Source organism: Anguilla rostrata, chromosome 14, assembly GCF_018555375.3.
Source record: "Anguilla rostrata isolate EN2019 chromosome 14, ASM1855537v3, whole genome shotgun sequence".
Lineage (NCBI taxonomy): Eukaryota > Metazoa > Chordata > Actinopteri > Anguilliformes > Anguillidae > Anguilla > Anguilla rostrata.
Window position 1 is genome coordinate 26,497,202 of NC_057946.1, and position 26,097 is coordinate 26,523,298.

The 26,097-nt window shown below is 43.2% G+C and overlaps 1 protein-coding gene across 2 annotated transcripts in view; it reads left to right on the top strand.

Annotated features, from left to right (window-relative positions):
• Window positions 1-26,097, top strand: part of cntfr (ciliary neurotrophic factor receptor) — a 185,078-nt gene that overhangs the window by 5,709 nt on the left and 153,272 nt on the right. The window contains exon 1 of one of the 2 annotated variants that reach the window (XM_064308252.1): window positions 8,272-8,452. The exons of the other annotated variant lie outside the window; for it this stretch is intronic. Coding sequence (XP_064164322.1) covers window positions 8,405-8,452 — 48 coding nt within the window. The 5' untranslated portion in view covers window positions 8,272-8,404. Of the gene's footprint in view, window positions 1-8,271; window positions 8,453-26,097 lie in introns of those variants that run through there. 2 annotated transcript variants of the gene reach the window in all.

Sequence of the window (26,097 nt, forward strand, 5' to 3'; positions counted from 1 at the left end):
TGGATGTATACTGAAACAATGCAGGTTAAGTACCTTGTAAGTACCTTACAACGGCAGTGTGCTACCCAGGAAGCGAACCTGTAACCTTTAGGTTTCAAGACCAGCTCCTTACCCATTATACTACACTGCTGCCCTATGACCATTATACTTGTGTCTTTTTCAAAATCTCATGTGTTGCAATAAGCTGTAAACAACACAATGAGCAGAACAGATTCAGGAAGACTATTGTTCTCACCAAACACAATGGACACACAGTGATCAAAGTATAACCTATAATTATCATCATTGTCTATGATATCAATTTACTGGTATATATTTAAATTCCTTGTATTTCAGCAGCTTTAGTTTTTTTCAAAATAATGTTACTGCTTCCAGTAATAGTAACAACTTCATTAATTATTGAATAATTTTAATATTTCACTGAGACGTTTGTAATCGGACTGCGCTGGACTCGATTGGCTTCCACTTATTTTCAGTTTTCATATTTTTATATTTGCTGCATTTGCTGCATTTTTAGCGGGTAAATTAACTGTAAACATTTATTTCATTTCCTGTTTTTTATTTTTTTTGTTTTTCATGCAAATGTGGTGGTTGGTTTACATAAACAAAGGAGTCCCATTTTCTAACTAAACGTAGTGAACAAAGATAAAAAAAAATTTCTGACAAAAAAGAATAAAAAAATTAATTGGATTTCAGATCTCCCCAATGAGTTTGGCAATTATTCATGGAGATGGTGAAAAAGACCGTCAGACAGATGTTTTGATTTTGTAAATGTCATTCTATCATTCTAGCCCATTTGTGAAAATGTAATTTTGAGTTTCAGGAGTAAATCGAACTCTGATTATGTTACAAGTTATATAAATATATATATATTTTAAATACATTCAAAATGTTTTTTCTCCCTCTGGGTGGCCTGTAGTAGTATAATTGTTTAACTGATGTAGTTAACCTGCTTGATTAATGTTGTATTTGCTTAATTACACAAACAGTGGCAGTTAAATACACAAACAGTAGCAGTTAGCCCATAAATGGATGATAACAGTATTTCTAAATTACAACTATATATAAAATATTCCCAAATTTTTCAGTGATTGGCCACCCCCCTCCTGCCCTCCCACCTCTGAGGCCTCTAAATTATTGCCACTGATTGCTTGATCGGGATTGGAAGTAACGTTTCACTGTTTGTGGCACGGTCTCTATTCCTGTCTGGAAAGATTAGCCTGACGTTAACTGACCAATCCGAGACACTGTAAGCTGGAGAATAAGAAGCTGGCTGCGGCAGGCTGTGTAGCGGACTGCGTATGAGAGACGCTCTGCTTCTGGGTGTAGGGCCAGCCGTCACCCGGGAAACGCTCGACGTGTAACCGCAGCGCGGGCAAACGCAGCGGAGATTCCGCTGACGAGGCCCGAACGAGGCCTTTCCGAACAGCCGCGCGAGCTTTCGACCGAATTTCGCTCGTTTCTATCTCCGAAGGGTCCGATAGCTACAAATAGCGCCGTTCGATAAGGCCCCGGTCGACACCTCCGTTCCCATCTGTACGCGAGCGAACGAACGGGATCGCTGGCTGTCGTCGATCTGCAGGCCACGGCTTAGCGAACGCAATCGACTGAAGTGGGAATTTTCCGCGCGCTACATAGCTCAGGTTCAAAACGAGGTTTGGTGTTCAGCTAATGTATTTTAATTCGCCTGTTTCATTATAGGTCTCAAACTCGACATTTTTTTTTTCTTTTTCGAAAAGGTCTAGAGATCGGCAAATTTTTGCTGGCTATGTAATTGAAATGTCCAGCTGTCGGCCTAGCGCTCTGGGGCTCGGTGGATGTCTCCAGACGCGAACCCCGCCCCCCCCCCAGGCCTGACCTTGCAGTGTTTTCTCCATCACGGCGTAGGTCTACTCAGGAAACTGCGGTTCCTGGACATTTTGCTCACTTTAGCATACCGCTGAGGGACCCCTGAATTTCTTTAGACCGGCATGATTAATAACTCTACACTGGCTGCGTTATGACCGCACTGCATCATCTATCTATTTTCGCTGATGTTTTCCCCGCATGGGATTTACTCCACTACGGCCGGAGTTTATATAATTCTTCGTCTTTAAAAAAAAAAAAAAAAACGATACGGCACGCAAAGTCAACCGTGGCCGTGCTGTTCTTTCAGGATATCGGATTTACGTATTTTTCTTTTGATATTTTTTTCGTCGGTTCGCCCAGGTTGGCTACAGGCCGTATCCCGGATGACCAGCAGGACTTTAATGCGTGTGCTGACACCCAGCGCAGGTCTGTTAACTCCGACTGGGAGCTTGAGTCGTTCCGCCAGCAAGATCCGTACGAGGAAAATGTCTGAAATAGATGTTGGGCTTTCGCACACTTGACAGCGTTAGCACGGAACCCCATCGCTTACAAAGAGAATAAGGAAAAACTCAAATTGTGAAAGGGGTTTATATGCTGAAGGAATCCATTAGATCTTTTTTTTCTAAAGAATTATTCATGGCAACTAAATGGAGCTCTTTCACTGGCTAACGTTTCCGGTGAAATGCGGAGAAATTTACTCTGTTAAACCGGGGCGTCAGACTAACCGACGCGAAGCGGCCGCAGATCGCTTGTTCTTTGCACACAAACACCGAGACGCTTTAACACAAGAAACAACGGGGACTAAGAAGCGAAAGCACAAATACCCGTATCGGGGCAAAACTGTTTTTTTTCCACCTCATGATTCGTCAAACGATGCCAGTGGAAGACCTTAAGTCTGCCACGCATTGTTCTGCTCCTGGTCCCGTTCCACAATTAGTGAGAAGAGAACAAGCCCGCGTTTATAGCAGGATATTGCTCAGTCCTAATGTGGAAGAGGGTGACATGTGGAGGGCATTTGAGGAATCACCAGGCCAGCGCCAGGAGGTGGTAATAGATATCCATTTCACATTATGAGGGGGTGAGGGGGTGGGGGGGGGGGGCTTGGGAGGGGCAGGACACAGTTTGCTCAAAACCTTCATTAACTGCCAGCTGATGCAGTGAAACAGGAGATAAACAGTAAACTGTTTTTTTTTGTGCTAAAATAGTGATTTGAAAAATTCAGTATGAAAGCAGAAGAGGAGCTGACAGGAACTAGATTTATAGCTGTTCTCCAAAGTCTACCGTCATCTCGTTTTACACCTCGCAAAATAATGTCAGGACACAGCATTTTCTTACTTGCTTTAACTCTCTCTCGGTCCCCCGTCGATTCGAATGTGTAAACGGCACGTCAAGTGCACATCCGAATCAGGATTGAGCGAATATGCAAATCTATGGTGTATTTTGATACGATAGGCAGTAGGATGGAGCTGCGTTCATTCAGAGTTATGCAGCACCGGTTTCTCCAGGAGAGAAATGGATTGCGTATTTACACATACAGCAGTTAAGCATTACCTGGGTTTCAGGTAGACGTGGTGAGAGTGTGTCGTGAGTGCTGTCCCCGTCGGCAAATAATGGGAATTGAAGCCGGCTGACTTATTTAAATGATTTCTTCCTCACACTCAGGCGGCACTGCTCTCTCTCCCAGGGCCATAAATACTGAGGTTCATTTGGGTGACAGAGCGAGCATAAAACATTTGGAGTTAATATGAATTAGGGGCCTGCTTTAAATTCCCCAATCATGCAAAGTGATTTCCCTCCGGCTAAATAAAAAACAGGTGTAAAGCAACGCGCTTTGAAATACACGCGCGTTAATTTAATTGGAGGGACCCCTAAGTATACAAAACATTGAAGAGTATATAAAATTATGATGACAGCGATGCAGTGAAACGCAGCACAGCGATAAAAAAGCTACTGTATGATTTGAGAGAGAGCGAGGGAGGGAGGGAGAGAGAGAGAGAGAGAAAGAGGGAGAGAGAAAGGGAGAGGGGGAGGGAGGGAGAGAGAGAAAGGAAGAGAGAGATAGTGAGAGAGAGAGGAAGACAGAGAGAGATGGAGAGAGGGAAAGAGAGGGAGAGAAATAGAGAGAAAGGGAGAGAGAGTGAGGGAGAGGGGAGAGAAGGATAGAGAGAGGGAGAGAAACAGAGAGAGTGAGAGAGGGAGAGGAAGAAGAGAGAGAGAGAGAGAGAGGGAGAGAGAGTGGGGGGAGAGAGTGAGGGAGAGAGAGAGAGAGAGAGAGAGAGAGAGTGGGGGGAGAGAGTGAGGGAGAGAGAGAGATTAGGCTGCCCTTGAGCTGAGTGTTATGCCTGGAGGAGATTGAATGATATCTATATAGGCAACGCCAGAGCTCTGCCCCAATCCATTATCTGATGTTCCCTTGCTCTCTCCACTCAGCACTTCCCTTCAATTTGGGAGCCAGGGGTAAAATCATTGGAACCTCGAGGGCTGCCCTGATCCATAAAAAAAGCTAATGAAGGAAGCTTCACCAGCTCCCCGGTCCCCGGACTTCCTGCCTCACAGATTGAGTATTTTTCTCAAACGTCTCGGCAGCCGTCCCGAATTTCAAAACGCGCCGAAGAAAGCCGTTTAAATGATTGGTGGGTCGGACTGCGTGTGGCAGGGGGCAGCATATCGACACTGGCAGAGGGTTTTGTTTGCAAGTGTTTGTGCTTTCATAAAGCATGTTTTTTTATGGCACGCCAAATTTTTCTAATGGAAAACATTTTCAATTCGGCGCACATCCTGAATATACGGCCTCTGATAATTAAAATGCATCGGTGAAATGTATCATTTAGCTTGCTTTCTGCCAAACGGATTTCTTTTACAGCCTTATAACTAACGTTAATGCCAAAAGGCAGAATAAAACTCTTAGGCAAACATTTACAGCCAGTGAAATATTATGTACAAGCTACAGGTTTATGGGCCAGATATAGCTAATTTAATACCATTGCCATAGTCATTTCAATAGTTTGAGGAAACTACACTCAAGGGCACTTTCTGTGTATAAGAATAATAGATTAGAAGTGTGTCCCAACAACAACGGTCACCATTAAAAACGATAAGTAAATCACAAGTCTGGTTCATATTTTTTATTTTGGAATATAATAGTTTATTGACAGTATATATTGATTTATGTCCACCACTGTGAGTAAATGCAGTGTTGCAACCCCCCTGAGCTCGAGCAGCAGCTTTTGAAGGGTACGTATTGGGCGCATATGCACACTGCTCTGCTTCTGACTCAGGGCGGTAAAGTGAAGGAGCTGGAACATCAGCCGGAGGAAGTGCGGGATTTGTTTCGTAACACGGAGGATGTAGGGCATCGCTGACTCGATCTCCGCTGCGAATAATCACGCCTGGCTCTAATTGGCCGAGGGGTTTATCTTCGCCGGCGCGATGGCTTCCTTCCGGGATTGCGTCAGACAAAGGCAAAATTAAGGAAGAAAATTAGGTGGTTACGGCGAACAGGGCTTATGTGGGTCATTTCATGGGCGATGGGCTCCCGTGTTGATCGTCTGAGCTCGTGGGTCAATCGTTATTAAACTCTTCTAATAAGCTTCGCCCGAGAGCCATTCAGATCACAGCGGAGGAAACTGGTCGCGTGATGCCGCCCCTGACGTCACGTGACCGCACCGCGGGACGAACCTGAGCGGGCTTCACCATGACGCCGTGCTTCAGCTGCTCCAAGACGACCTCTTTTCGGTTCGTCAGCTTTTTTTTGTTGTTGACCCGGTCGTAATACCCATTCACCTATTCACCAGGAACGCCGATGTCTTTCTCTCTTTCCCACGGCGCGCGGGAACTGGCGCCGTGGGCTATGCGTGGAAAATTGTGGTCACTCACTCACTCACTCACGGACGACCTTTGAGAGACGTTTTGTGGGACGCATGCGCAGGTGGTGCTTCGTTTAGTAGGACGCACGCGCAGGTGGTGCTTCGTTTAGTAGGACGCACGCGCAGGTGGTCCTTCGTTTAGTAGGACGCACGCGCAGGTGGTGCTTCGTTAGTAGGACGCACGCGCAGGTGGTGCTTCGTTTAGTAGGCGATGCGCAGTGGTGCCGTTAGTAGCGCGCGCAGGTGGTGCTTGTTTATGGCAGCAGTGTCGCTAAACGTGTCTGCGGAAGTGAGTTGCGCCGTGGTTCTGGACGGTTCTGTGCTTATTGTTTTAGGCCTGAAAGAAGGGTTTTTGCGGTTTTCTCAGCAGCGCAAAGGAAAGCGGGGCCAATGTTATTGCGAATGGGCCCGAGCCGTTAATATACATTTCCTGTTGCATTGTGCGTTCGTCTGCACTAGTCCTTCAGTGATTGTGGCTTAGTCTGTGACAAAAAACCGGCTCATTTTCTTGTATTAAATCCAATTAAATTAAAATGAATGGAAAATTACATAAAAAAGAGGAAGAAAACAAGCAAAAAAAAAAAAAATTGGAGCAAGCAATTACTCTCTCAGGAAATTAGTGAATTAGATTTGACTGAGCATAGTCGGTAACATTCCATAAAAAGATGAGGGTAATTATGTTTTCTGATTTTTCCAAGCTTCCGTCTCAGCCTCCAGACTGATGGAGTGATGACCAAAAACTCACCAACCTCTGTCCAATTTATTCTTAATCTCATTGGCCACAGATTTCATTTCCTTAATGTTCTCATATTGTTCCGAAATTGACACAGAGAAGTTAAAAAAACAAACTGTGAATCAGTGAGATGGAGGAATTATTATGCGTTTTCTGTTTTGGCTTTATTATCTTTGGTAAGCGTGCCTGCTTCCACTTCCTGTTGGTAAGAGGACGTGGGACGATTACTCTTTTAATGTTGCAGTGTCATGATGGGAGACTTCTACTGTGCAGTTAACTTATCATCTACATGTCAGTTCAGCTGTGCTAAAGTATATATTTTCATATGCTCTTGTGGAGTAGATGTAATATCCCCATCTGCCTGAACAGGAAATGAACATGTTTTTATGTTGGCTTGAGCAGAACGGTAGACTTTACTCTGCTCTGCTTTACTGATTTTTAGTGATCACATGGGATGTGTTCCATGTATTTCTTTGTTTTTGGAGCAGGTGGTATATTTACTCACGTATATTTTCATTTTATGGATTGACTTTGTGGCAAGCACAATCAAATGCAATGCATTTAATAAAATATATCATTATTATTACAAAATATTGCTGCTTTCAGATATTACAATATAATTTAAAAAAATATCTCTATGAAATATAGTTACAATTATATATTCCGGGAAGTCTATATACTGTATGTACAATATATGGCAGGTAATTCTGTTTCTACGAAGGCTTTATGAATCAGAATTCTCACTGGAGGGTGTCAGACCGCTTTTGTCTTTATTATTTAGTGTTTACTGTGTTGTTTTATTTTTTCCTGTGTGTTGTTGCACTTCTTGCATTATTTTGTTTTTTTGTAGTCTGCACCGGTTTCAATAATTTAAGCATATAAGCTAGGTACCTATGCTGCACTTTCGGCCTGGTCTCTTGTAAAAGAGACTTTAGAAATCGCCGACATGTTCTGGTGAACTGAAAGGTAAATAAATTAATACAAACAATTCATGAAAAGCCAGAGAAGTAGAGGCTGTTTTGAGGGCAAGGCCGGGTTTCACAGGGATATCACGTGCAACAAAGCATTCAAGAAAGGTTGTGAAATCAGCAATTCCCTGGCTTTCTTGCCAAGCATTTTCTCACTATTTGTAAACGCCTTTTATCCGTTTCCTTTGTGAGAAAAAAAAAAATAGTGTAACAGTCTCCTACATCTTTACACCCAATTTCTTATGTTTTCCCAAGCATAAAATCCTGTTGCCACTTGATGTATCATTCAATAAACCCACAGTGCCATGATTTAATGTGAATTTAGGTTTTTTTATGTAGCAGTTTAAATAGCGAAAACAGGTATTCAGACAGGTATTCAGTTTTTAGCTTTAGAAAACAGACAGCAATATTGTTAAATGTGGGGAATAGTTACATTATCTTGTGTGGAATAGCCATAACTATTTTCAAAATAAAATAAGTTTAAAGCCCTCCCACAAGAAGAAAAAGACAGAAGAAGATAAGGAAAACAAAACAAAACAACTACAGTACAGAGGTCAGTAATCCTTTTTTCACAAAGAAATTCTAGTAGCTGTCTTCTCAGCTCCAGTCCTCGCCCACTCTGTCCAGGCACCTATAGACGACACCTTCCTTCATAAGTGCGAGCCCCACCCACCACTTTTCAGAAGCCCCAATCAGAAGCTCTAAAACAGGTCGTTTTAAATCACAAATTTGTAAATTAAATACATGACACACAACATCGCCACCTTTAACTTAACTGGATGCAACAGTATATATCGTGGCATAAACCGAAAATAAAAACATCATAACAGAAAACATTAATTTTTATCATGGGCCATGCGTGAGCATTTGTGCACGGAGCACAATGCAACTGCCCGTTCCGCTTGCGCCTCATATAACTTCACCAGCACTGCTGCTACACATGCGCTGCATGGGATGGACGCTTTTCAACCATTATTTCAAATACGACAATGAGGCAAGAACAGTACCATTACACAACGGACGCGCATCCACAGCAGGTAACATTCCATGAATAAAGTTTGAAAGCTATAAAAAACGTCAGAGGGTAATGTTCTGAATCCGCAAACCAGTCAAATCATTGTCCGTAAATATATCGCGAAACCGATCTGGAGTGTGCATTTTCCGTTCGGTGAAACAGAGTAGCATAACGGTGAACTTTTATTTACAGCCGCCATAACATGCGTTGTGCTTTTAAATATGACTGCTCCGGAAGTGTACTAGGCAATAATATTTCCATATAAATGCTGATGGGAAGTTGCTGCGCTCGCTGTATCCCCCACAGGTAGCGAGCCTGTCCAAATGACTAATGACTTCTCCCATGACTAAATATGCCGTAGCAAAAAGCGAGTAACACAAACTTTTAGGCTATGTGACAAATTCGGGAGTGTGAGTCACACACTGGTATCGAAAAAAATGTTCGTTCTCCTTAAAAACTCTTTGATCACCAACAAGCTACTTTCCCGTATTTAAGCAGGTATGTACCGTAAATGAGTGATAAAAATTCCAATGGACGTGATGGAGTTTAAAACATATATTAGAGTTCTCAATTATTCAGTTAATGAATGAACATTAATTAGGTTGTAAAGGTGAAGTTCACCATAATAACATAATTGAAAAATGCATTGCATCTAATTCTTTCCTAAGAGCGGATTCTATAAAATCCATTAGTACTGCTTTAAGACATTAGGCGGCCTATTACGAATGGTCTCTTATGATTATTGGTCTGCCTTGGAAGTGTTGTTAGCCTCCTGCAACCCCAATGTCCTTTTTGTACCCCCTGCCCCCTCCTCACCCCACCGCACCCCAAAAGTATGACATTTCAAACTTATGTTTCCCCCCCTCCCCCTTCAAACAGCGAATATCATTACAAAAAACTCTGATTCCTCCAAAATATGGAATCCCTAAATGTGACCTTTGAACCATTGCACCTTTGCTCCATTTAAAGTCCTGTACTCCTCACAGTAGTGCAGCAGTTAGCGCTGTGGTGCCGGGAGACAGACAGGCATGTTTCAGTGATGAACCTGTGAACACACGGCCCGCTATCAGAAAGAAGTAGGCCTAATGCAGGCTTAGCCAATGGAACCTTGCTTAACAACTGGACATTTGGATCAGGCCAATACTGTTCCACACTGCGCTGAACTGTTGGTAATACAGTTCATGTGCTGCATTAGCAGATCCCTTGTAAAACCCAAGAATTCAGTTTAAAACGCCCCCCCCCCCCACAGCATGATGTACATTCTGACCCCTGCGGGGGCTTTTGTCAGGAGATAGTTCATCATGAAGTGCACCTGTGTACACAGGCTTATGCTACCTGGTGTGATGACATAAAAAATGGGAGCATGTGGTGCCTGGTGGCCTTGCAGAAAAGAAAAAAAAAAAAAAAAAGCACAATGAGCAGTATGAAGAATAGCACAACAGGCTTGGGACATGTCCGCTTGACCATGGCAAGAAACCAGAGTACCTGGAGAAACCCAGGAGGACGCAGGGAGGGCATGCGAACTCCACACGGAAAGGTCCCGGCCGGGATTCGAACCCGGCTCCCTCTTGTGCAGATCATCTTTTCTTGGTGACCTGCGTACTTTCATGTTTCGTTCTGACCTGTATTTTTTGTAAGCGTTACTGAAAGCTCGCAGTTTCCGGCATAGTGTATCAGTGACTGAAATCTGTATCTGTGTCCAAGTTGGAAGACTACAGGGCCTAACTCGTACTTCAGATGAGTATCTTTACTGGCTCAGTGAGTGTCTCTATGCGCCGTTTGGGAAATATTTACGACGTGTTCTGTTTATTTAAGTGTTCTGTTTTGAATCAGAACAGAAATTGCCAAAATATCACCTCTGTGTTCGGTGATTTTTTTTTTTTTGTGAGTTGTAAAAAAGTTCTAAAAATCAGCACATCACAGTGATGAAAAACCTAAAATGATTTAAAGACTGGTTAATTGCGACAAGCAACAATGCACTGATCTTATATTTTACAAAAAGTGCTAGTGATTGCTTGTAGAGCAGGGAGAGGACATAGAGACCCCTGATGTGTCCACTAGCCTCTGGTGTGTGCAGAATCAAGAGCTGTTTATGTATTGATGTTCAAAGGAGCCTCCTTTGTTTATTTTTTTTAACGTAAAACATTAAAATGAAAAGCCCGTCAGAAACACCTTTACACTACACACACTACTGAGCCGAACACAGTGGGTGCGGGAGAGAAGGAATGATTGAACTGACATCTGCTGGGCACATCAAAGCAAAGGGAAATAATGACGGGTAATGAAAAGAAACCTGAAACGTGAAGTGTGCGCCAAAGTTTCTGAAATGCTAAAAGTGACCACACGGAAAACGTGCACTCGGTACGAAAGCTTGCACTAGCAGTAACTGCACGTCCATTCCTTTCAGCAAATTTACCTTTCGATTGTTGCAAAGCGCAGAGGTCTTCTGCCCAACTTTTTGCGAGTGGTATCGCGTGATTTAGTCAAGCCCAACGTGATTGGAAAATTGATTATCATTTGCAGAGGAATATATTTACGTTTTTAATGCAGCCAAAGTACAGGGTGAATAAAGGTGCTTCTTCTTAAGGCAAGTAGAAAAACTCTTTTTCTTATTTGCCTCAACACAAATTTCCATTACAGTCTTTTGCCTTTTGCCTATTTTAATCTGAATGTTGGTGCATTTCAATTGGTTTGGGCATAGTTATGCAAACTCCAAAAGTGGTGTAATTGCACTTGGTTTGTTGTAACAGAACTTGATACTTGTACAATGTTAGGCTGTCAAAAAAAAAAAAAAACCATGCTACAAAAGAGAACCAGTCTTAGAGGTGATGGATGCTGAATAATGCATTTGCCTCATCTACACAGCTGGACAGCACTCCACAGCTGGTAAGGTTGGCGTACCAGCGCCGTTGGAAAAATTTCTGAAGCTGTATTTTCATAAAGTTAACTTTATTTGCTAATATCCTTGACAGAAGGTGTGGAATATGCTCCTCCAATTGTTGTCAATCTCATAATAATGTCAAGGTTAAGTTAAGCCTCTTTGATAAGAATACATAAATAAACATAAAAATATAAAGCCGTATTCATTAAATATTTTGAACACGTCTTGATGTATATTAAAAAAAGATAACACTGTGTGCTCTAAGTGATGTTATGTAGAAAACCTGACATTTAAACATTTCTAACAGATCATTTGTAAGATTGCACCTAAAATGTTGTCTAAAGTTTGTGTTCCACCATACCGTTTTCTTACAAAGGAAAGCACGTTTGCGTGCACACGTTACAGAAGCGTTTGCAGATGTACGGCAGACGTGCCCGAACAGCTCTGAAGACAGAGCGGCTCTCTGCGGCAGGTGGGCTATTCATTTGCACCTTTCGTTTTTTTTTTTTGATGGTTCGCCCAAAACGTGGGAGTCGGGTCAGCTTCCGTCGCACACCGTGAAAATGGCGAGTGAAACATGTGCGCATAAATACAACCCCGTGCGTAACTCGCTGGCAGCTGCTCCTGGTGGTCCGGCCATCCTTCTTGTCGCTTTGGAAGAAGCCGGGGTTGGAAAGTAGCGTTTCGGGTGGCCGCGGGCCTCCCCCGCGTGATTCATGTCTGCCCTGCATCTGGGTCTCGCGGCGTTTCGGCGGGCTAGCATGTAATCCGCAACATCCTTCCCCCGGCCTCGCCGCTCGTCCCGCGGGTGATGCATGGCCCAATCCATCCTCCCGCCCCGTCTTGGTCGCATTAGCAAACTCGGTTGAAGCTCTCTCCCCTTTTTTTTTGCCGTGACTAATCGCCCGAACGGCGAATCGCCCGAGTCGGCGGGGGCTTTGTAGACGGCGGTGCGTGGCGTGTGTACGCGCGTTCGGAGAGGAGGCGCTGCCTTCCCGTGTGTTTTTTTTAATTATTTTTTTTAGCCGCGTTGGTATTACGGTTGGAGTCATCCGAGCTTGTTTGTTTTTTTTACCCTCCCGGGTTCCCCGTCGCCGAACTCCCATCTCGAGGAAGGAAAAAAAACAAAAAAAACAGCCAGGTTTTGTTTTGAACCGGTGTGGGATTTGCATGGAGCTGAATTAATGTGCATATATCCATACTAAAACCCCACGTGCGGCAGGCCGGAGAGCCATTAACGGAGCACTGAAGCGGAAATTTGAATTTGCAGTGTGTTTGTAGGGCAGATGGAAAACATACATGCTATGGGGGGCTTCGCTGTGCTTTGGTGAAATCATTTTAGAAAACGTGTTTATTTTGCATGAATATTAACCTTGTAAATCAGTTTAAGACTGGGATTGCTACTTGGTGGGGTGGGGTGGGGTGGGGTGGGGGGGGCACAGACTGGGCGATGGGGGGTGGGGGTGTTTCAAAGAGATTTAATTTAAAGATTAAAGAGTAAAATGTGATGAGGTGCTTCAACAGTGAACTGTTAAAGTGAACTGAAAGTCATTTAAACATTGACTACTGTTGTGTAGATAGATTTTTGCATTGTATTTTTGCTCTTTATGATATGGAGGTATGAGTTAGAAGATGTTTGTTTTGTTTCTGGTCAGTTTCAGTTGACTTTTTTAGTTTTGATGATCACTGGGTCCACCAGTAGTAGAATTGGTCGCTGGCAACCATTTCTGTTTAATATTGAAAATATATCTTAGAATAGTTTATTTACAATTAGGTTTGTGTTAATCTTACAATTGGAGTGATTACTATTAATAGTTTTTCACGTAGAGTGCTTGAACCATTGTTAACCATTGTTAATCGTTAATCATAGTTCACTGATCTTGTTTTGACAGAAAACATGAATTTTTCTTCAGTTTGCATTCCATTTAATTAAAAAAAAATTAATTAATCAATATTCAGTCTCTCATAGTAAGAATTATAAAATCATCGGCAATATAAACAAGTAAGGGAGTTTCTTTCACAAGCACGCACTAGCTGAGTCTGAAGCCTGTGGTGGTTTCTATGGAAATAGAAGAATCTGGAATTGTTGTTGCATTTCCAGCTGCAGGTGTACAGGGCTAACTGTGCAGTTTATGTATCTTTGAAGTGCTTCCTGCGTTAACTGAACCCCATTTGAAAAATGATTTATATTTCTTTAATAAAGGGAATGCTAACTCTGTGAGATGAAAGCAGCAGAAATAAATAGTTTGAGAACTTCAGTCACAGCTATAAGGCTACAAGATTATGGACAGCATATGGAACATTATTTACAGAGCTACCCATATCAGTCTGTACGTTGGATGGGAGCAAAGCCTTGCTCAGTTGTGGAATGTCCATATTAAAAAAAACCACCTGACTGGTTAATATTGACTGAGAGAGAAATTAAACAAACGCTATGGAGGAGATGGAGAGGAGATGCTGTTACTAAACACAACTGGACAGTTGGCACAAAAATGTATTTTCCAAGTTTAATTATGTAACTATAGGCCAATTGAGTTAAGACATGTGCAAGAGAAAGGACCATACTGTGCTCTGTATGGCTGGTCACATTGACAGTTAGTTTGTGGATGCAGTTACATATGCTATTACCATGTCAGATGCTAAATCATGTTTTTGAAGATATTGAGTGATTTTATATAGCAAGGAAGAAACATATGAAAGTAGCATAGCCATGTTTGCATGAACCGAGTTGCTTCTTAGATCGAGGGTAGATTAAGTTAATTCAATTACTGGTTTTTGAAGATATTGAGGAAAATCTAGGAAGTACCTGCTACTTGGATATTATATACTACCAATCCATTAAAAAAGGGTTTGTATTGGACCAAGAAACTGACCTAGACCTGTTATTCTGCCTAAGGTCTCATACAGACTTTTGGAGTCTATCTTTAAAGACAAATATTTTCATATATATTATGTGTAGATAGCTGACACATTTTTCTTTTTTTTTGCTGAGGTAGATTGTGATAGCAAAATGTAACGGGGCGTATGCTATTATATTTATATTTTCAAAAAGCTTTTGAGGTTGAATTGCTTGTGTTCTCTCTCATCTCGTTGCATTAGCTGAAGAGATGCTCTTATCCAGAGAAATTTCCAGAGCAAAGTAAATAAATGCATTCAATACATTTATAAGAGCAGTGTTAAAAGGATGCATAACACCTTTCAAGCCAGTTGTCAAACTAAAAATTAAATCCGCAAACAGTAAATGTGTTTTCTCAAAATGTATTCAAAGTTTGACTGCGTCTGTAGTGCATGTACTAAAAACTGGCTTCAGGGTGGAATACAAAAACTAAAAAGCTATAATCTGAACAGGAAGCTGTCAGGAAGTTGGGATTGGTTTTGAGGCTTCTTTTTATCTTGGTGATATAAATGACCTTTGAAAAGACTTGAAATTAGAAATTTTCTGACGACCGGAAACTTGGGTGTAGTGCACAGTTATACTACCAAGATAATATTAAACTATATGAATAGAATTCAAATCTGACAAATGAAATTTTAAGATAGCCAAATGCAAGTTATACACTGTTAGTCGGAAATATGGCATGAAATAGAAATTGCATTTTTAAAAATACATGGGTGTCATACTGCCCCAAGCCTATTTGAATCTAGACATTTTGTGAAGAATGCAAAGAATGCCTTGGTAAAATGCAAAAAATCTTGCAAAGAGTGTTACAATAAAAGGCAAGATATCTTGTGATGAATGCAGGACTATAAAGCGCTAGATTTTATGTATAAGTCACAGATTATATACCAGTATAAAAATACAAATTGAGACCACATTAGACTTAATGGTGTTAGCGACTCGTAAATGTGATTATGGCCTAAATGAGTTTTCTCATTTAAGATGGTGGGATCAAAGGTTTGCTCTCCTGGGTTGCCAGTCGATTAACATTGACAATTCTAACAACAGGTTAATCCATTGCAACCTTTACTGTGCCTTTGTAAGAGAAAAACCTACCACTTTCAGATCTTTTACACAAGCTGCAGATAATTATTTGATGACATACATTTTATTCAGACACCAGTTTTATTCTCAAGGTCTTTTATGATGTCGATTATTATATCTTCAACTCTTATGGGAAAAGTGACTGAGCGTCCAGCTGGTTTGCTGCTGAACTGGCCTTGTTCCTGTGTGGGATAGCTGGATCCATGGCTGAGTATTATTCTTTGGCTGTGTGCTGATGCTTGCTGAGTGCTCTGGTGAAGTACCGCTGTCTGGCCTTTCCGTGCGTGAGTCTGGTTTTGATTTCTCCCTGAAACCATTGCCTGGACTTCAGTCTTACCTGAAGTCTTCCATTACGAGTGTTTGAGTGAACAGACGAGTTAAGAAGTTAACATTCTAGTAGATAATGTTCAGTTGTGATATACAGGAAGTTACATCACAAGGGAAAGCCTTGGCTTTCTCCTACAGCTAGGGATCTGTTAGAGAGGGAGACATGGCAGACTCATTTGTGCCGGGCCTTAAATCCATAATGCCAATCTTGTGCTGATTGGCTCGGTACGAACGAAGCATTTTTTTTTAAAGCACTGCCATTGGTGTGCAGCGGGGTTGAAATGTGGTAAATCGATTGGAACAACAAACAGTGACAACCAATAAACAACACGCTTTGGATCTCCCATGGACGTCTTTGCATGTGATATTTGTGTTCGGTTGATCACCGAAATGACTTGTGCTGCGAGATGAATCACAGCTTTTTAATTTAACTTATGCAAATGTTCCCGAAATGAAATTGCCCAAGTTTACATCGCCGAACATTTGTGGCAACAGGACATTTGCAATTACGCGCCGTGTTTACAGCAGACACAATCGCCCGGTGATTGCCAAGCGGTTTCGGGCGGGGATATTGCTGGGGAGGCCGGGCGGAGGAATTAGGGAATAACAATGGGAATTCATTTAAATATAAAATGGGTATCAAGGGTGCCGTCAAGGTGTCGGACGGCGTTTATCATCAAAACTGTCTCTCTCTCTCTCTCTCTCTCTCTCACACTCCCCCTTTTCTGTCTTTTCTTATTCCCCGGTGTAATCTGCCACCGCAAGGTCAACGCTGTTTGTAATCTTCCCAGTCCTGAGTTTGGTATTGACTTTAATCAAACCTTGTGCAGTCCCTCCCAGCGGGCGGCCAGTGCCAGAGCTCATATTTCATGCTTCTGCAGTTTTTTAATTGATTGCAATTAGGGCCAGTGAGACTCTGTTCGCCCCCGTCCCCGGCCCTCCGTGACTCATCGCCAAAGATTTTCACCCGCGGCCTGTTCGGGAGGAACCCGGCCTTTTTTTACGATGCTGCCGTTCAGTTCCGCGTGGAAGCCAGGGACGATGAAAACACCCATTTCAATTTTAAACGAATTAAATGCAAGGAATTACCAGACGTGAGAAACTTCACAAAAGCGGTTGAATTCAATTTGACGCGCTTGTTCTAGCCAATTTTGTTAGGCTGACTAAATTACTAGTCGTACGTCTAGGGGTTACAAGCCCCCAATACGACCATTTCACTTTAGATAAATTATTTTTTAAATTAAAATAAATTAAAAGAGTACACTTATGCAATGGAATTATTGTATAGCAAAATGTACTAATTTACTTAGTCAAGATCAAGCAATGTAAAGAAAAATGCCCCTTTTCTTGGGGCAAGTTAATCACCTGTGTCTACAATGGCACCGGCTTGGTGTACATGTCACCAGTTTGTGCTTTGTGCTTTCCTGGTGCGTGAGTGTGTGTGTGTGTGCGTGTGAGTGTGTGTGTGTGCACACAGACACAGAATGCACAGACCACTGTATTCAGGGGAACTACTTTTGCTTTAGTTAGACTCTTATTTCCATTCACACGTAGGACCGTGAGTTTATGGAGATAATGATTCGGAAGGCGATGACATTTTGAGACGTTCGTTACCTGTGAATATCGGTCACGTTCGGGGGGGGGGGTCTGTCGAGGTGCGAGGTTTTCGGTCGGCACGGTTCTCTGGGCTTCGGCACTGAGGATGGTCGGGCAGATGTAAAATCAATGCGGGCGACGTCAGTGGGTCTGCTCCTCAGATGGGAAAATGGAATCAGACACCAGAGGCCGCAGTCACTCTCCGCATTCGCATCCTTCCCGCATTACCGCACGGCGTGGTAACTCCAGCTGCACTGACCGTGCCGATGGTATCCACCCTGCACCGCACGTGCCGATGGTAACTCCAGCCCTGCAGGGCCTGCACCGTGCCGATGGTAACTCCAGCCCTGCAGGGCCTGCACCATGCCGATGGTAACTCCAGCCGCAAACTCCGAGCGCAAATCTGTTCCAGTCGTTACGCGTTTGTTCTAATAGTTATGCGAACGATGGATCCGCTGCCCGTATTTTCTGAGTTTCAGCCTTCTGATCAGTTTTATCAGCAAGGTTTATAACTTGTGTACTGAGAAGCTGTGATTAGATTTGCTGTCTCCTTCACAACCCCCCCCCCCCTTCTCCTACCTCCCACAGGCACGCACACGGACACACACACACACACACACACACACACACATACACTAAGGATGCCTGCTAAAAAAGCCTCCTGTATGGGCTATATAAAGGCATAGGACATAAGAATAAGGAAAACTGTTATGAATGCTGTTTTTTTGGCTGGACCGCAACAGCGGGGCCAGCCCTACAAACGCAAATGTCTGTGACTGAGTGGGTGACTGAGTGAGTGATGAAGTTATACCATTGGTCGGCCGAGTTATGACGTCACACCATTGGTCGGCCGGTCCAGCCATATACTAGGTTTTGACCTGGTCTTGTTTTGTTTTTTTTGCACTGTAGGCTATACTTCAGTAACCAATAAGACCCTGTGTCAATTCATTGGTACTTTGGAAAACCAAACAAGTGCCTTGTTTGTACAGAATGATCGCAGGTCTACTGTTTGGCCTTTCTGAACCACTTTCCAGAAAAAGTCATTTTTTTAAGTCACACATTTTTGTAAAGACATCAGAACAACGAATAAAGAAAATAAGGCATGACATATTGTAAAAAAGAAAAACTACTGAATGGAATTTTTTGTAGTAACAATTGAAATCTGTTTCATTGTACTGAGTAGTAAGCTTTCAAAACCCTCAGAAAAACATAAAGTCGAGTTCCATATCTGTACAGCGGGCTAAATAAAAGCTGCTCTTGCAGAAATCTATTTGTTCTTTAGAAATAGCTGTACCTCGTCTACTGTAAATGGGGAAGAAGAAAAAAACTCAGCGAACGAAGCTTTGATCAACTGTACAACTGACTATATATTTTATTTATGTGCCATATCAAAATTTGCCTGTTAACAGAGCCCGGTGTTCTGCGTTTCTGCACAAGCAGCACAATCTTTTGGACTGGGATGGCTGCCAACAGGTCTCATCTTTTTACATTTTCCGTGGGTGCCGTTTAGCACAAGGATCTGAGAGACGTGACACCGCTTTTTTTACGCTTTGCATGTTGGCTGCTTGTTTTCTAAAACCGTACATTCTTCAGAATGCGATGAACACATAATGGCGCATAGCAAGCTCGCCGTTTCTCTGCTTTGATCCCCCAGCATTTGCCTGTCAGTGGGAGTGATGCTGGCTCCAGTTTTTATGGGGTGTGGACCTGAAGTGCAGCGTAATGCATTTTACCATGAATAAAATTCCATGCTACGGAGCTTTAGCTTTGAGGGTTTGAACAAATGTCATTGTTAGGATTTTGTAAACAAAAAAATCAAAAAACCTGCTGTAGCCGATTCCCGTTGTCCACACACCACTTTTTATGATTGCCCTCTCGGAGAAAATAAGAAAAAAAAAAGTGCTGGTTAACAGGCAGAGGCCTTCAAAAAACCAGACTCGTTGATCCTGAAGGGGCTATGCACTTTTGTGGGAAGCCTGGATTCAAAGGCTGCCGGGGGGATCGTTCCACTGAGACACGTGGTTTCAGGGTAACGATGTGCTCCATAGACTGGTGTCGAGTCTCAGCAGGGCCGGTGTTGACAGTGATTGGCAGCCCCATTGGGGCCAGCCTGTAATTGGCCTTTCCACCACACAAGAGCAAATCCTGTGAATCCTCAGTCACGAGTAGCCTTCCTGTGCTAGCTGCACATTAACGGACATGGGTAACTACTAGCTGCACAATGGACATGGAGTACTAATTATCAATAGTCAATGTATCATGAAACATTATAACTAGTTACGTTTAATGTTCATCGATTCTACGTAGTTGATTTAAGGCAATACTGACAGCAAGAACAATTCACAAAAGCATCAAAGTAGCCTTCCAGCTTTTTTTTTAACCAAGTTTCCTAGTCAGCATAAGACATGCATATTTCAATAATTACTGCTGCTTCTCCTATTCTTATATGCGTATGACACCATTTTGCCAACTTTGAGGACCAGCGCGTCCAGTTAGGTAAAATTACAGTCTGTAGGCCATACTGGATCAGGTGTGCCTGACAGAGTTCTGAGTTTCAAGGGTGAGGAGGTTTTTCATGTTCACCTGGGTAGAACATGTTCCTTGGCCCATCCTTGCCCCCACAAATTCCCCTGAGTTATTTCACCTGTAACAACTCCACTCCACTTCAGTTGCTTGTCTGTTATCTAGAAACCTCTGTTTTTTTTTTTTTTTGCCCTTCAAATTTTAACCTCTGCTTTCTGTTTGAGGGCGTTAGAAACCTTATTTTAGCTGCTTTACTCTAGCTAACTTTGGGAATGGGTGTGAGGGTTTCGTGGGAAATATATTGTTTGGTGCGTTCAAAATGACAATCAAATGATTAATTGTTGGAGATGCATCTAAAATGGAAGTCTTTCAAATGAATTGGCTAAGGTCAAAGAAGGACATTCGAATAATTCATCACTGTAGCTCTTCTGAAAATGAAGAATTAATGAAGTACACCTCATCACACAGGGATTGAATGTTGATGCAGAGAATTGATTTACTGATGAATTGATGACAGAATTCTTGTGAGTTATGGAATGTTTCTTTTCTGTAGAAGCTAGCTTGCTTGCTCACTAATAACAAAAAAAGATTTACATTTACATTACATTAAGAGTCATAATTTCTGCAGTCAGAAAAAAATACATGCATAAAATATATTTATCATTTCACATATAAATCATGATTTGGCTTGTAGTGATAACCAGCAGTACCATAGCATGCAAAAAAACACAGGCTAAATGATGTACTCTTAAACCAAAAAGGCATTGTCATTACGCCATCATTAACCTTCACTGGATGGCTACTCAGGTACCAGGTTAATGATGAACAGTGGCTAGCTATGCTTCAAGTGCGCCATACTGTAACTTATATCTAGCGCTAATTTGTTTCCTTCCCCACCCAAGGAGATGAGCCAGCTAGTGCCATGCGTGGCTTCATGTAGTAACCTCAGCAGGAAGGATGCTTTCCTGCGACAGTTAAAAAAGAACAATACACAGTTCAGCGCTGATTTCTGAAATGAACGAATACTATATGGACTACAAACAGAACATGACAAGAAAGCGAGGATTGGCTTCTGTGTAACGTTATGTATACAGTCCTAAAATACTAAAAGTCAGACTTGTTATCATTTGTAAGTGGTGCTGTGCCTGTTACTCTGGACCCCGCACTCGGTCCGTTACGCACCTGCTGCGTTCTTCTGCGGCACCTTTTACGACACCGTGTCGCGACTACGCGTTTGAAATTTCGCCCGTCCGCTCCGCCTCCTCCGCGGTCGTTACGTTTTCCCAGCCGACGGTTCCCGCGCAGCCGCGGTGCGAAGAGGGTAATCTGCGATCGTTTCTCTCCGGTCTGCCATGACGCTAACGTCTGTTTGTTTTCCCGCCGCCGCCGCTGATGGGAAAACGACGCTAACCCGCGCCGCGGCATCCGCGTTCCGTTTCCGGCGAACGTTTTCGGGACGCCGCTGTTGTGCGTGGGCGCGCGTCACCACAGCCCTGACTGTGCCTCTCTGTGCTCAGCGCGGCTTCTACAGATAAAACCTGTCATTTACGCGCTCTCTCTCTACCTGCTGTTCTGGAGTCTGCCTGTAAGATATCTGTGTGTGTATAAATATGTGTATGTGCTTTTCTCTATCTGCTTAATGTGTCTACTTCCAGCGGTTCGGTGCGTCAGACCGTGTAAAAAGAAGGAGCGAGGGGAGTGGGCGGATTTGCTTTGGGGTTGAATCATCTGCACTGGGAAAAAAAAAAAAGGTGGATTCAGTTCTAATAGTGAAGCGAAGAAATGAGCGAAGAAATAAATGCAATTGATGTAGTCGGGGGGGGGGGGTGGATGCGGGCGCGGGGTGGGGGGGGTGGGGTTGTCAGTCGTCCTGGCCATCAGGCCTGCAGGCTTTGGGCTTTCACTTTCAGTCAGCAGCCAATACAGGCCTTAGGAAATAAAAAAGGTGTGATATGCAGCTAATCAGTGACTAAAATGAATCACTGAAATGTACCAGAAAAACTCCAGCTGGCTCTGGACCTCCAGGCCCGGAGTCTGTCACCCTTACTTTAGACGGGGCTCGTCCGTGGCGCATCTGGTTAAGGCGCTTGTGCAGAGCAGAGTGTATCGTGTGCTATGTTCGGGATCGCCGTGCTATCCCACAGTCCACCTGGACACCGTCAGCGTCGAACAGCCTGGAATCCTGCTGGTGATGCGCGTACCTGTCACTGGCAATAAACTCTCCGCAGGAGGAGGATTTCAGTCCGTGGGGGTTGCGCTTCTCAAACAGTAGTCATCCCCCTCCCCCGGGTGATTGGACAGAATATGATGACCTCACTCCAGCTGGGCAGCTGTCCAGTGCAGTAGCTTGGTTGACAGTTTGATGGGGGGGAGAGATGATTTCATGCACCTCAGAGCATACACATACCTCTCTGGTTTCATATTCCTGATTTCTCTGTTCAGTGCCGGGTCCAAGCTTTAGTCTAAAGTCGGAAATGAGTCGATTGGAGACAGCGCAACCTGCCTGAACTTCAAGTTAAAATTGAAATATCAAAAATAATAAACCTGAATCATGCATTCAGTGGCGATATAAACCATAAAAATAACAACCCGACCAGTTTCAAATTTTTCATCTTCTTAAGCAAACTTGCTAACTAGCTAGAGATGCCATCCCCTGGTGCACCGGCAACATTGCCAACACTAACAGGGGTGAACATCTTAACCTTCAGAAAATGTCGACACTGACGGGGGTGAACATCTTAACCTTCCATTCAATCCATTAAAAACCCTCAACCCAATTTCAAACACACTATAATGACCTTGTCATTAAATACCTCAGGATACTACTCTTACCGTAATCCCAGCTGAAACACAAACCCTCTGTTACCTTCCCCATCCATCTCCCATCTTTTTGCACTTTGCGTTCTCTCTCTCTCTCTCTCTGCCTCTCTCTCTCTCTCTCTCTCTCTCTCTGCCTCTCTCTCTCTGCCTCTCTCTCTCTCTCTCTCTCTCTCTCTCTGCCGAAGCCCCCCGTAATCGCTCGGCGGGAACGCCCCGGCCGCCTACGGTAAACGCTGACATCTGTGAGCGTCTCCCCGGCGACCCCCGCGGCAGCCGCGGCCCCCCGCCCGCGGAGGGACCCGCTCAGCGGACGAGTACCAACGAGAACGGCAAACCCGATACTATCTATTATTTTTCTTTTAAAAAAATCCGTAGCGGAGCGAGGGGGACAGAAGGAAGTGATTTACTCTCAGGGCTCCGCCGGACTCCCCCATGCTTTATTGATGTGTAACGGACCCCTCCGGTGAATTGCTCCCCCCCCCGTACGCGCTCCCCAGCCGGTCCCTTTTATACATGCCATGTGTAATTCCGACACCCCGCGCAATTCTCACCAGTTGGGCTTGTGGGACGGTAACCCCTCTCTCAACCCCCACTTTGGCTGCTCTTATGGGGGTGGGGGTGGGGGGTTGTGGGGGGGGAGTGCAAAAAACAGGGAGCATGGAAAGGTAAAGTCATCTCTCTTACAGGAAGTGGCGCGGGGCTAGCGCAGGAAGTGAGTGCAGTCATTAGTCTGGCATGTCGCGAGCCGCGGCGCTGCTTGTGTGGCGACGCTGTCTTTGTTTTGCTGTAACAGTCCTTCATGACAGCCTGTGGGTGGCAGTGCAGTTATAACGGGTAATGAGTTGGTTGCAGGTTCAGGTTCGATTCCCGGGTAGGTCACTGCCGTTGTACCATTGAGCAAGGTACTTAACCTGCAATGCGTCAGTATATATCCAGTTGTATACTTGGGTGAAATGTAAATGCTATATAAAATGTTGTGTAAGTCCCTCTGGATTGGAGCGTCTGCTAAATGCCTGTAATGCAATGTAATGTTATGTAATGAATCTTGCTGGGTACAGCATCTGCAATCAGTGCCTCAAAAAAAAGCTGATGTGCATGTCAGGCTTTGTGTGAACTCCACATATCCCTTCCTCAACCATCAAACTCTATTTCTTTCAGTGAGTGTATGATTATCTATTACTATTCATATGGGGCCTCGTGCTTTCTTGTCCTCATTATTTGCTATTAAATGGACACGGATAGTCTATTATCTTGATAAAATGCATTTTCTTTGCTCGGTCTCTGTGATAGTCCTTACATATTTGAGTATGCGCAAGTGTTCTCACACTTGTTTTGTAGACAGATTATGGTCTTTATTGATTCTTAAGCAAAGGGAAACCCCGAAGTGTGAGTTGGATGTTATTTCTGACCTTTATAGCGAACATGTTTATTGTATTGCACTGGTGTGAAATCCTGAAAGAGATGTGTGCGGTTTGACGTAGCGCTGAAGAAACCTGACAAGCATAATAAATAACTTTTGGCCACTTCCACGAGTTCACAACCTGGTGCACATCAAAATGAACTGTATATAAATTTCGTTTCGCCTCATTTCAGGCAAAACTCAACCCAACGTGGAGTAACATTCGAACGAATAGAAGTTGCTTTGGTTGCTCTGTTTGATGCTGTGCGCTGCCCAGAAATAAATTGGTTTCACAAGTTTTTCCATCGCACTTGGCTTGCTTGCCATTCACCTGCAGCATAAATAAGATGCCTGGGAAATGCGCAGGTAGAATGCCTACTGTGCTCTTGTCTTTCACCAAGGAAGGACAGTACAAATTGAACATAGTAAAAGAATGCCGTATTCGATCAGCTATGGCAGTCCAATGCCAGATTTTCATTTGGTGGAACAACAGGAAGGGGGGGTGGGGGGGGGGGGATGGAACGGAACATAATAGAAAGGGGGGGGGGAGTGTTGTCAGTGAGGTTCTTTATGACCTTGAGAATCCAACTTTCAAGCTCTTCGTGTCCCTTCAGTGCCGTTATTTCTTTCTTCCTCTGCCGTACTCCATTTTCGTGACCCTGAATGAGCTGAAATACTAAATTTAAACGAGACGACGTTCCGAAGGTATGCGAAAACCAGAACGCAGCTGCAGCTGTATCGAGCAGCAGGAAAAGCTAGCCGGTTTTTAAAAGAGGGAGTTTTAGAATGTCTTGTGAGTTTGGATGCGCAATTGAGAACAAAATAAATTGTGGGTTTAAGAAATAAGGTTTTTCTCAGTCTTCATTAATTGACCGTGTTACATTTATTAGGCTACATCTGAATTTTGGGGGTGGGAGGGTGGGGGTATGGTACCGGAGTTCAGTGAACAATCACCTCCATAGTGAGAGAATGCTTTGCAGCATGGAGTGTACGAACAAGCACATAATTGATAATGAGAACAGTCCGTTTTGCCCATGGAGGTTTTGAAAGTACACACCAGAATGTCCAGCGTTTATTCAGCTCTTAACAGATAACAAATGTGTATGAATTAACACTGGACATTTTACTGTGTATAGTTATGCCCTACAAAAGAAAATGGAGAGAGGGCTCTTATTTTTTTCCGTAGCTCTCGCATGTGTCAGTTATGCGCTCTCATAGGACGCAACCAGTCAGAGTTCAGTGATTTCAAGAATTAATTACTTAAGTGCTGCCCCCCCTTTGGGGTCCGGAGCCTCAAACAGTCATTTATTTTCATTACTTTGCGCGGTTTTCTGAAGACCGGATGCAAATTTCTCTGCAGGGCTCAGAAGGCCTCGCGCTCGGCTGGCTGCGTCCGACGCCGACGGTTTGTGTTTACGTATTTTAATCGAAGAACTCGGGGAGATGCCCTTGAACGCGGTTTTGGAGGTGTGCGCTGCTGCGCTGCTGCGTGTACGAGCGTGTGCGTACGCAGGCGTTCACGGCTAGCCAATCAGGTTTCAAGTTCGCCCCAGTTCAATACACGAGAACTCCTGCCTTGAAATCATCATTGAAATCAAAATGTGTAACAATTTTTGTTTTAAGTGAATGAAAGATTTTAAATAGACTGTTTTTTTCTTTGTTGCATTCCTTGAGTGTTTGATTGTAGCATTAATGGTTAAGTGATTATGATTAATGATTAAGTTTTTGTGCCCCAGTTAATTCAATATTGGATCTGTAGAAATAATTCCAAACTATAATATAATGAATATTTAAAAATAAAAAATAATTTTTTTTCCAAATGGCTCAATTCCTTAAAATATTCTGTCATGAATAATGTCTCACTTTCATAAGCCTGATCAACCATTGACTAGGGTTTGAAAATGGTTTTGAAAGGGAGATTCTGTATAGCAATCAAGTTTAATTTAAAGTATAATTTTTGAGGAGACAAAATGTCTATTTAATCAGACAATCCAAGAGCAAATAGAGATAAAAGGCATTATGAATTATTCATTTTTCATTATGACATTGCCCAACAGCCATCAATACTAAAATGAGGTTTTAAATGGACATGATTTTAATTTAAAAAAATGTATTTCTTTGTTTGATTAGGTCAAGGCT